Source organism: Anopheles arabiensis, chromosome 2 (genome assembly GCF_016920715.1).
Source record: "Anopheles arabiensis isolate DONGOLA chromosome 2, AaraD3, whole genome shotgun sequence".
Taxonomy (NCBI): domain Eukaryota; kingdom Metazoa; phylum Arthropoda; class Insecta; order Diptera; family Culicidae; genus Anopheles; species Anopheles arabiensis.
In genome coordinates this window covers 12,648,943-12,661,135 of record NC_053517.1, presented here as the reverse complement: position 1 = coordinate 12,661,135, position 12,193 = coordinate 12,648,943, and the positions used below count along the sequence as shown (strand labels likewise).

Sequence of the window (12,193 nt, the reverse complement as noted above, 5' to 3'; positions counted from 1 at the left end):
GTAACCTCAACACCCCCAAAAAGCTGATCAGCGTGCATAGATTATGCGAGCCCGAAACCGGCATGACGGATTTGCTTTCAAGATTGAATAATTCATACGGCAATATGTCATGCGGCTGGGGATTGCGTTGGGGCGGGCAAGGAGACATCGCCAGCACATGATCCGTGGCTGCATGGGAAATGCATGGCAGCTACAGCTGCGAGCAGCCGTACGCCTGGCCCGAACTTCGCCGTTCGCCGAACGACACACCGGTTAAGCCGAGCGTGACGTCTTCGACTTGCAACTGTCAGTACGGTGCACGCCGGGATTGATTGATACTTATAATCAATTTTCCTATTAAGGTAATTCCCTGCTGCTTCCGGCGTGATGCTCGTGCTGGCGGCAGGTACACATCACCGCCACGGGGTAAATGCTCGCGGGGACGCAAACTCTCGCTAGTGAAGTCGCTCGCACGACCACAAAGTAACCACCAGTTCAGTCAATTGGAATGATTGTTTCGTGTGTCGCAGGGTCGCGCATTTGGTCGCTCGGAACCACCCGAAATGGGCTTTACCGTTGCTTCTTGCACCACCACCACCACCAATCTTACTGGCTCTTTCTGGCGTAAAAAGGGCTGCCAGGGGCTGTGCTTACAACATTTCCCGCCCATTAATCATAGTTGAACGTTGAACGGCACCGCGCTTTCGCACTGTACTCATCACAACGTGACCGCTTTTGGGAGTTATTCCTCCCCCCCCGCCCCTTTCTGCTTCCTGATTTTGTTCTCATGTATCCGTGAATTAGGGCAGAATGTTGTTTTGCCGCACGGTAGTTGTTTTATTATTTCTTAGAAACTCTTTCATTCCAAGACGACAGCAAGGCACAGCATAGAAACGAATGCCAATCTGCTGTAAGCTGTAGCTCGGCATCGGGGGTTTTGTTTTTGCCCCTTCAGCATTCAGTGCTGTTTGAGTGTGTGTGTTTTTTATTTCGACTAAACAATTTTTCCTCATTTTCCGCCCTCGATCACATGATGTGTGCACGTGATCTAGCGAGATTGTTAAGACGATTAGCGGGAAAAAAAATTCCGTCGTTTCTATGAAAATGAAAAACCCCGGTAAAGCATAGCCAACGGTATGACATCTTGAGATCGGTTTTAGCCGTGGTGTGTTGTTTTGTGTTGCGGTGTTGATGTGATGTCGTTGGAAGCGAGGAACTGTGAGCAAGAAATGGTACACCCAAAATGATATTTCCTCCGCATTCTTAGAAGAAAATGGGCGCTGTCAAACGGGCAGACAGGCAAAAACAACAAGCTGACCCTTTTGCTAGTATCGTGGGGCCGAGATTTTTGCTGTCGATCGATGGTCATTGGTCGCCCCGGAAAGCAAGTCACCCCACCGGCCCTGTCACAGTGGTATTTCATGACGTAGGCGTTGATGTGTCGGCCCGCTCTTGAACATATGTTTCGTTGTTTTAGGGGGGGGGCAGTTTGTTGTAAGCAAAACTATTCCTCAGCTCCTGCTGGGAAGTGATTTATGTTTTGATGTTTTTTTACTAATTATTTACACAGTTGTCACGCTTGTTAGATATGAAATAGTGCTCACAAAACCCTAACAAATGAGTTTTTTGTTGCAAAAAACTCAAGACAGTTCTTTTCTAGACAAATCAAAGCCATTGAAAGCGAAGAGGAAAACAAATATCATCGGAACTTGATACTGATCAAGCGAAAAAATACTATTCTTCATGATTGCACAAATTCCCAACAGCCCAGGAACCGTTTGATTCCGTTTATATCCAGTCTTCCCAGCCTGGTACCCAGGCCGATATCCAATATCGTGAGAATTCCAGCTGCACGAGCATATTCGTTTCCATTTCCACTACAATAAATCAGCACTACTCATCTTTCTCCCCCCGTCTTTCGACTGGCCTACCCAACACAGGCACGGCATTAATGCTAAAAATATCCCAACCCTAACGAACCATCTTTCGATCACTATCCGCCAACGCACCGAACCGAACAGCTTCAATTATTCCTTCCCCATCTTGCACTGCGCCGCTGCACTATTACCGCTCCAAATTAGTCGCTCCAGTGCAACGCTACCAATCTCAGAGCTGCATCTCGGAGATGCAGCCCCAGTCCTGCCTATTACCGGTAGCAAACCTACCGAACAATTTAAATGAATGTTTCAATCAACTTCTGTCGATTTGTGGGAGAAATTATGTCCCCGCGGCGTCGTCCCTCCCACTGCAATATTATCGTGACCGAAGCGATTTTCCTTCCGACGCAGCAAAAGCCAACAGCAACAGCAACAGCAAAAGTGATGAAGTTTGAAATACGGTGTGGACGCACGCCAAGATAAATGGGACGCCAGCGGAAATGACACGGTGGCTCTCTTGGCGGGAGACGACAGCATCACAGAGTGATATTGCTGGAGCGCACCAAAACACGGCGCAATGGGTGTGCAACGTCAACGCCTCTTCAGAAGGTGCAGCAGGGTCAAGCTGATATGATTTATAGAAGCACAGTCCGCCCCAACCAACAAAAAAAAACAGCTATCCATACCTTCTTTTGCAGCGAAATGTGCCTCTTTTTTTGGGGAGGAACTGCACGTCTTCATTAAGCCCGGTACGGTTCGAGCATGTTAAGTAGCGATGATCGCAAGGAATGCACTCTCCATCCCAGCGCTATTGTTCCCCCAAAAAAACCGGAACAATTCCATACTTAAAAGGCAAAACGGATACAAAAACACACACACACACACACACAAACGACAAGAATAAATTCTGCTCAGCCTCCCGGCAACCAAAGATGGTACGGCAAGCGCGACACGAAATCTGCTCCGGCCCCGAGACGTTTTCGTGCGACGTGAGACAGTGATTTATTTCCCGGCCCCGAGCTCTTCCCTTGAGTGTTCGCTGCGCTGGCCTGGGAGGTTGAAAATATGTACCTTTTAACAGCTATTCAAATGTCAACCAGCGGTGCATGATGTATGTTTGCAGGCGCTACGACCACACTGACGTGTGTTGGCGGCATTTGGAAAGCATGGTTGCATCAAGCGATCGGGTATGCATAGCGTGTGAAACAAAAATGCATTTACTTATGAGCCGTTTCTGTTTTGGAAACAGAAGAGATATATTTACGGTGTGGTGGCACACTGTAATTTTGTCTTTCTCATGCCGTGCATTACAGCAGGTACGGATGTCCGTTTCAGCTCAATTAGTATTTGGAATAGGCGTACTGTTGATGTAGCAATTGCAACGAGAAACTTCACGCGCAGAAAGAGTTTTCCTTTCACTCAAGAATCTTTAAACCACTGTTTTGGCAAAGTGTGTTACAAGATCAAAACCAGCAAGACAGCCAGCACGTTAAATTGCCGCGCTATTGCCAACCGATCCCGGCCGGAAGTTTGTCCTCCCCCGCGATCCACTTTCATCCGTCGGTTGGAGATCGTGGGCACACTCACATTGTACAAATTGTGTTGAATAATTTTCACGTTTATTTACCTTACCATTAGACCGGCTCGATCCGGTTCCGGTGCAAAGCAAACCCGTGTCCGCATGACGGCGGCGGCGGAGACGGAAAACTTCATTTCACATTATTTATCCGGAAGCCCCGCACTGGCTACTTTTGAAGTGGCAGCAACGCAAACAAACAGAAGTGACATAATCCTTCGCTCTACGGGCGGGGAGGAACAATCTCGGTCCCGTCCCGGGGTGAAGTATGTACAGAATTGCTTCTCTTTCCTGCATCCGTAATCGGATCTGGTTAATGCTTGATGCCAGACTATCAGAGAGTGTGTTAAAAGTAAATGCTATTAAATTAAAGCAATCTTGAAGAGTACTTTGAGTCATTAATTGAAACAGTTTGAGTCGGAGAAAAAGGCTGTTGAACGGTCATGAGTTCCCAGTCTCCCCCAAGTGCCTTAGTTGGATAGGCTTGATTGTTGAAGTAAATGTAAAAAATGCATTTTAAATCATCTCATCAAAAATACACAATAATGAACCGAGCCGAAGAACAAGACTGTCTCTCCCACCAAACAGAGATCCACCCCTATGGGGCATTCGGGAGAAGGTGCGTTCAAATGCTACCGAATGCAAAGAAGTTCATAAATTACTCCCAATTAGCAGCACACCGACGAAAACGTGCATCGACTCCGTTGAGTGTGTTTATTTATGCGCTTTTTATTTTATTTGTCACCAAAGCAACGTGATGGCTGGGTTGGTTGGGTTTGGTTCCCCTTTAAAAAAAACCAGCAATAGCTCCAAAATCGTGTCATCGTCCATATACCGCGCTTGGCGCCATCCCTCCGTCGCGGAAACATGCGTTTAATTTCGTATTCAGCAAGCGGCTCTTAATAAATTGCATTTGGTTGATTTCAATTACCACGATTGATTTTTTAACACCAGCCAGAGGCAGCAAAAAAACAACCAAAAAGCCACACAGTCTGTGTATGTTTGTGTTCTCCGGCTTCATTTGTGTGTTCCATTTATCACCTCCTCTCCACCGCAACAACACGCAGTGCTGTGCGATTAAAGCAAGATAAAATAAACACGCGGGCAAAAGGAGAAGAGCGAAAAAAAGGAAAAGAAGAAAAAGAAAACAAGAAGCACTCCAACAAATTTCCAAACATCCAAACACCAAATGTGTACTTGATGCGGTTGATCGATTGATCATTAAGCGAATTTATTATCCCCCTGCCCTGCCACTGGATTGCGCAGAGGGGGCGGGGGAAAAAATGGGCCCACCCGGCCCTACATAACCGCGTTGCGCATGCAAACGATTGCGGACGGCAAATAAATATTGTATTATTTATTTTCACACCCATCGCCGGCCCACCCCCACGCCCGCTCTAGGCATGGGAGCAGCGCCAGTGTGGGACTTTTTTTTTGCGCGCTTTTTGCACGATTTCGAGGTGTTTTATTTCATTTTTTTTAAACACATCAATTGCAAGGGACTATTCTACTGTGCTTGTTTTTACTGCTCAAAACACTATTTTTATTTCTGTGTTATTTATTGTACTTATTTACTTGTTATGCAATCCTCACAAACGGTTCCATCGATGGAGCCGCCGATCATTACGGTGAGTGCCAGTAAACGGCTCATTTCAGCCACGAATAGAACATTCCCTTACGCCGCTACTCAATTTACTCCAAAGTGTGCAAATGGCGCTTCATAAATCTTCTTTTAATAACGTGCCTGCCGCAAACTGCTAAACTGCACACATCGTGGCATTCAGTGTTAAATAGAACAGCCCGTACGCCAATGATTATTGCTCAAGCGCCATCAATTACGCAGGCTGCTTTCGGGAGACAAAATAGACTGGCATGTATGCAGCTTATTTGAAAACACTGCAGAAACTTCATAGAGCACTAAAGCAGAACCGACTTTTTCAAGCAGTTTCAATAAAAACCCTCCACAAAGCAGACACCTTTGGATGTATTTTTCAATTAATTTTCATCTTTTCACCTTGCAACGGCTAGTTAGCTCATAATAGAAGTTCGTCAAACTGCAATAAACTCTTTATTACATTGTTGAAACAACCTACCAACCGTTTCATAAAGCTACATTCCCCCTGTGCCCTCCTTTCCTCTATCCAACTGCCAACTGCCTGCCGGTTGCAGCTTCACCACGTGACGGCTTCCTCCAGCCAGCCAGTAAACAATGGGGCCCGCATGTACGTTTCCCTCGCCGGTATGTCACACTGGCCGCACATCAGCTTTCAGCTTGAAAAGGACGACGTTTCGAGTTGTCGAAACCAGCGCGTTCCTTTCCGGGAAATGCAACCCCCAATTGTGCGTGTTTTCCCGCCCTCGCTTTTCGCTAAGCATTCACGCGGGCGCCATTGTTCCGATGAAATCGAAGCGGTGGACACGTTTGTTCACACCGTTGAATGGTTTCCGTTTCGTCGCAAACTGTATTTTTCTTTTGGTTGTGTTCAACCATCTCCCCCCCATCCCCCTACTGCCATTTACCTAAAATCCACTCATCCATCAACATACACTTTTCGCAATTCGTGTAGCATCAACCCATTCTGCGCCAAGCGAGAAGGATGCAAGATGGATGAAAGCCAAACCGGGGGGAAAAAAGCAACACACAAACACACCCAACCTAAACGACCTGTCAAAACCTGTATGACTGGTATTGGGAAATGTGCCACAGGAAAATGCGCTCCGGGGCGGAAAGCCGGCGGCACTCATTGTTTGCTGAATGACGGGCACGTGCCTCTAATTATGCTGCTGAGAATAAGCCGGGAAGCTGGATGTGAAACAGGGATGCGGTTTGGTTTTTGTTTTTAATATTTTCCCTCCATGCATTATGAGCCGAAGTGTTAGTAGTGACTGTAAGCCGTTCGATCAGTTTATTTTTGGCACAGAGAGACCCCTCGCTGGTTTGGATGACTGATGTGGGTGACAGGAGCGAAAACACTGGCTCCGAAGAGCACGAAGGACGTCGATGCAATCGTGCCACGGAACTCGTTGTTAGAAGGCAAGCCAGAAACATAATTAAAATGAAAGTGTGCGAGGGTGTGAGTAGCGGGTCGCACTGACCACCTACGCACTGCCGGCTAATTATGGTTGAAACATTCTTGTTATAATAAATTACATCTTCAGATGAAACCGATGCTAGCGTTGTGTTGGTGTGGCCGTGGAATTGGGGACAACAACTCGCCCAGTTGGGCAAGCGAAAAATTCAAATGAATTGTTATGAAAGCTACCCTTGAGAATGGAAATGAAAATTGGAAACATTACAAATAGTGTAATTAAACTAAAAACAGGACTGACAAACAAATGCTTATGAAATTCACACTGACAGTTGCCTGTACCAGGAAACTTTTATCACTGCTTAGTGATACTGCTTTTTGCTTGGGGTTTATAAAAATCCTAAAAAACAATAAACCTTTCCCATTTCTATACTGTTACTCTTCTTTTTTGGGAAAAAAACTATTCTTATTCTGTCAGTTCAGATGACAGAATAGCAACATATTGGAGAGGTGAAACCGTCCATTAGTCATCTTTCACTAGCTAGAGTGATAGGATTTTTAAATTGTTTCTAATATCGTCACGGAAACATTTCTGGCTAATTGACAATTAACATACTTTTGTTCTGAGCTACTTCTTCTTCAAAAAAAATCTAGAATTGTGTCGTAAAAACTAGGCTACGCGATAAAACGAACAAAGTCAATGCGTAATGAAACACACGAGAAAACCGGTCACAAATACCAATTGGCGTTATTGTTCCGCTTATGAGTTTGTAAAGAAATAAAATCCACAACTAACCCTCGGCCTTGCCCGGCGGGAGACGAGACGACAAAAAACAAACAAAACAATCCTTCCGCTGACGACGATTACAAACAAGCACGACGAGAAAAACCCCCACCAAAAGGTGTACGTGAGTGTGGAAAAACAACAACATATTATATTGCAAAGACTGGCGCTACGTAGCCAATCGAACGGAACGAAAATGAGAACGCAAAATAGGGGCGACCGGTAATAAAGTGCAAAACAAAAGCAACTTACATTCAGACGACTCATTTCGCTGACAAAAGCAAACACTCGCACCCCAATGCTACCCTGGCAGCGGGCGGTCAGTACTGCGGTGACCACAGTCGGGTTTATTAATTTGCCAGTTGCTCGCCGGCTTAATAGCTCGTTAAACGTCGCGCGCCAGTGAGTAAAGCCGGGCATCGGGACGACCGTTCGCATCATGCACATTCGCCACAGTCATTTAATCCTGTACCTTGCCGTTGTTGGTGGGTTTGTGGTTGCCGCGGATTTTCCACCCCAGCGGCACAGCCCTAAACGCGCTCGGAAGCAATCGCAAACCGCGATCCTGCAATCGGTCGGTAAGCGATCGCACGGTAACCGAGACGCGTTGGTTTCGCTGTCCGAGGAGCTGGAGATGGTGGCTGCCGCAGAGGCGACGACCGTCTCCAGCAAGAAAGCATCGCCAGCGACGGTTGCAACGCCCGGGAATGCCACCGCAGCAGCAGCACCTGTCATCACGACCACAACGGAAAGTGATTTGTTTCGCTCGTACATGGTAAGGCGGAAGGGTGAGGCGCACTCCAATCGCCCACACGAGTAGCATTATCCATTACCTAACCATCCCCATCCGTGTACACCGTCCTTTACATCCTCAGCAAACGCACCGCAAGAAGTATTACGCCAAGTATCGGGCCGACCGGAGACGGTCCGCGCTGATGGAAAACATGCAGGAGATCCAGGAGCACAACAAAGCGTTCGAGGCCGGCAGCAATCGATTCCGCATGGCACCGAACGCGTTCGCCGACATGGTAAGCATGCTACTACTCCGCTGGCAATCAATTATGCTCGGCTCACCGAATCCAGCGAACGAATCATAAAAGTCAGAACTGCGACTGACGACGACGACCCGTTCACAGCAAATAATGCCAGCGAATGCTGGTGTAAGTGTGTGTGTGTGTGTGTGTGTGTGTGTGTGTGTGTGTGTGTGTGCACAGCAAATGGCAACCCTAACTAGGGGGCGGAAAATTTAAAGCCTTCCGTAGGAAGCCAACGCGCCGTTCCGCGTGTGGGTGTGCACGCCGAATTAACGGATGGTTTACCATATTTTGGGGCAGGTACGGGAAACTGATTAGCATTACATTACCAGACAGGCCGCGAGATAAGAGCGTAGGTGTGTTCGGTGGGTTGTTATGACAATGGATACCGACCTTGCACGTTTGATGGTGTTCTATATTTTCTAATCCAGCCAGCCAGACCTTGCTCGCCGTCGGCAGTAATGCTAATAACACCGTAATGTCGTTACGGGTGCATACATTTAGGCGCTTTAATGCGTGTGTTTTGTAGCACGATTTTTGGAAATGTGTTGTTGCCGAACTAAATTGTAGCAAATATCGTTTTTTTTTTAATTTATAATCATCTGTTTAACTGTTAAGGCATGACAATCATAGTACAGATCATTCCTTATTCGCAATTCACACCTACATTGAAAAAGGGCAATATAAGGTGAAAGTTCCTCAATCCGCCCACCATCAGCAGCTCTCTAATTAACTTCTCGATCAAAATGTTCAGATTCCACATTCAGCATGATAGACGCTCTATCTACAAGCTACATCTATCACTAACAGTTGCTAGGATTCACCATTGCCACGAAACGTAACCCAAAGGGAAGCCAGCCCTTGTGGTCATATTCCGTAACTGCTTGCCGTAAATTAAACCCCAGCAACTGTTGCACAACTTGTGCTTCGCTTACCGCAACATTCTATCGATGCTCCATGCTCGGGATGGAGCACCACCGGGGAGGAGAAATTCACACGTTCCGAACGTTGGTCAGTCAGTTCCCTGCACAAATGAACCATTACGAGATGAGCGCACCGCCACAGTGCGGCGATCTAACGTTTCCTCGGTACGGTATTTACTATCCCCAAGCATGTGAGAGAGCGAGTTGCATTACACGCTCGATTACAAATGTTGCGTGGTTTGCGGTCCGTCAGAGAACCGATTATTACACCCGACACCCGTGTCCTACCGTCATGCCGTGCCGGAAATGAGACGGAAAAGCACCAAACGGCTAATCAAATGTATCGGACGTATCATCAAACACATTCGTCCTGTCAAACCGTAAATAACGTTCTCCTGCGCTTCTTCAAGCTCGTAATCCAGTTTTCAACGCTTCTTCGCCACAGCACAACAGCGAGTACCGCAAGCGCCTGGTACGGCTGAAGATGGACCCGCACCGGAAGGTGGAGCCGGCGGTCGCGGACGAGATCGTCAGCAGCAGCAACGAGCTGCCGGCGGAGCTCGATTGGCGCGAGAAGGGCTTCAAAACGGCACCGGCCAATCAAAAGACCTGCGGCTCCTGTTACGCCTTCAGCGTGGCGTACGCCATATCGGCCCAGCTAATGAAGCACATCGGCCGGGTGGAGCTGGTGAGCGAGCAGCAGATGGTGGACTGTTCCACCGCGAACGGCAACTTGGTAAGTGTGTGGGTGTGTGTGTGTGACAAGACCTCCAAGACAAAGCTTTAGCTTGGTAGCGAAAGTGTTGCTTTACCCATGGACCTTCCAAGAAGCCTGTGTTACGTTTGCTGCACCTGAAGCTTTGCTTGAACCTTTGATTTCCTTGCGCAGGGCTGCGGAGGTGGTTCGCTGCGAAACACGCTAAAGTATCTGGAACAGGCGGGCGGGGTGATGCGCGAGGTGGACTATCCGTACACGTCTTCGGTAAGTGTGGGGTAAACCGGCTTCTGCTTACGGCCTCGTGGGCAAAGGTGGTATATCAAAACGGGGTCATCATTGTATTTGAAATCAGAAAACATTTGCTCAGTTTTGGTGTGTTGTTATGCTGTGCTGAACAAGAGGTTCCTCGTCAACACAACACACACCCTGGGGGGGCAAAAGTAACACTTTTCAGCTAATTTGCCTATGTCGCGGTTGGACAAGAACCTACCTGAATGCACTTCACGCAAGTGGTGGCGCCCGATGCAAAGGAGCAAACAACAAATGAGCGCATCATTTATTTACTGCATTTTTTGTCGAGTGCTAATTGCCCACTTGACTGTACTGACTACACCATCCACCGCTGAGGACGGACTCGGTAGTGATGGGTGGTGGTGGAGGACGTGAAGCTGCACTTTAAGATGAACGACTGCAGCGGGACAAAAGCAGCAAAGCAAACCGAGGGCTGCGACGGAAACAACGAAAAAAGACAAAGAGTTATAGCCGTACCGATTCCACCGAATTGCATCATTGTGTCGCTTATCGTAATTGATGATATTCGTAAGTACTTTCCTTCGACATGATCTTGCGCGAGACAATAACCCTCACACACACGCACGCACACTTATAAATATATCTTAAACACTTTGCAGGGTGAGAGAGAGACAGAGAGTTGTGGCGTTGCAACGGGGTAAATTATGAACCCGAAGTTCTCATCATTGCCATCCCGAACGGCATCGAGCAAACACACCAAACGGGAGACAAAAACGGGGACGGGGATGCTTCTCGAGGTGATTGCAACGCTTATGCAGCTTCCTGCCTGTTTTGGATGAATTTATTGGCCCATTTTGTTTTTGTCTGTTTTTCGCTTTTACTTCCATTTCGGACGCCTGCTTACTTTAAGCGCTACCAGCAAGTGCGGCGGAAATGCAACAATTTGATGTCGGTGCCTTGCTGCAATCGCCCGACTGAACGTGTACGACCGTTACGATCCGTTACCCTACCGACAGCGACGCCCGCCAACCTGCTTGCCTGACGTACATAATTTAATGCACCTGTAGCTGCATCGAAAACACAAAGCCCCAGTCAGACAACACGCTGACGCTGAGTGCATTGTTGCAGTTTACGCCTACCTACCTATCGGTCTACCAATCGGTCGTGGCGGGATCTATAAATAAGTTGACGGGCGTCTCGGAACAGCAACACAACCGAGCACCGTCACCGGGATGACTGATAACAATCAATGTCACGCCATCAAAGCTGCCTCCCCCACCCACGTGAGGAGAAGGGAAATCAATTCCAGAAGGCCCCCGGGGGAAGATGGTTTGGCATTCCAATTAAACCTCAATAAACAGTTCCCCTTGCTTATCAGTGGGCGACGGCAGGCTGGTGCTCCCGTTGCTGGTGAAAGACATGCCCATTAAGCCATGTGTTGCTGTGTGCCGTTTGTCGGACTTCATTAGAGCATTATGTTTGTGGCGAAATAACAAAAAAAGGGAGGAATCCAAGGATGTATGCATTTTAATGAGCTTGTAATGTGGGTGAGCAGCTTTGCCATAATCCTCGCTGATGTAGGTTTCAGTGAAACAAATCCATTTAAACGTTCTTTGCGAGATGTGTTTGGAAAAAGGTGTTATCTTGCTCCTTTCTTATTAGATTTTTAAATTGAAAATGTTCGATTGGGTGTACCCAATAGGAATAGTAGTAGGATAGGAGTCATAAAACGAATGTTTGGTAAAACAAAAGCATTTGCGAACTTTCTCAATACTGAATGGGGACATATGCTCGTCTACAACATAGTTGTCTTGTAATATCATCTAATAAAGAATAAATCGAAATGGCTTACTTTCTGTTTACTGTCGCGTCTAATGATCACACACACACACACACACACACACACACACACACACACACACACACACACACACACACACACACACACACACACACACACACACACACACACACACACACACACAATTCACTTTCGACCATAGAAAATCGTCTTACGGTGG

General features: G+C 47.2%; 2 protein-coding genes across 8 annotated transcripts in view; one reads left to right on the top strand and one right to left on the bottom strand.

Annotated features, from left to right (window-relative positions):
- The window catches only part of LOC120907222 (cardioacceleratory peptide receptor-like), a 49,710-nt gene that overhangs the window by 31,563 nt on the left and 5,954 nt on the right, over window positions 1-12,193 (bottom strand). The window lies entirely within an intron of this gene.
- On the top strand, window positions 7,521-12,034 carry LOC120907258 (procathepsin L-like). Of its 5 annotated transcripts, none has more exons than XM_040319056.1 (7): window positions 7,521-8,020; window positions 8,121-8,273; window positions 9,648-9,938; window positions 10,092-10,184; window positions 10,404-10,739; window positions 10,832-10,969; window positions 11,092-11,204. In XM_040319056.1, the coding sequence occupies exons 1-5, from the start codon at window positions 7,685-7,687 to the stop codon at window positions 10,584-10,586; spliced, it is 1,056 nt and encodes a 351-aa protein (XP_040174990.1). In that variant the 5' UTR covers window positions 7,521-7,684; the 3' UTR covers window positions 10,587-10,739; window positions 10,832-10,969; window positions 11,092-11,204. The 5 variants fall into 5 exon arrangements, with proteins under 5 accessions (XP_040174990.1, XP_040174991.1, XP_040174989.1 ...); XM_040319057.1 differs by having other exon boundaries at window positions 11,083-11,196; XM_040319055.1 differs by having other exon boundaries at window positions 10,832-11,196.

Coding starts and splice junctions, on each gene's coding strand:
- LOC120907258 (XM_040319056.1), top strand. CDS start 7,685: ATGCACATTCGCCACAGTCATTTAATCCTGTACCTTGCCGTTGTTGGT. Junction 8,021..8,120: donor ATTTGTTTCGCTCGTACATG/GTAAGGCGGAAG, acceptor TTACATCCTCAG/CAAACGCACCGCAAGAAGTA. Junction 8,274..9,647: donor CGAACGCGTTCGCCGACATG/GTAAGCATGCTA, acceptor TCTTCGCCACAG/CACAACAGCGAGTACCGCAA.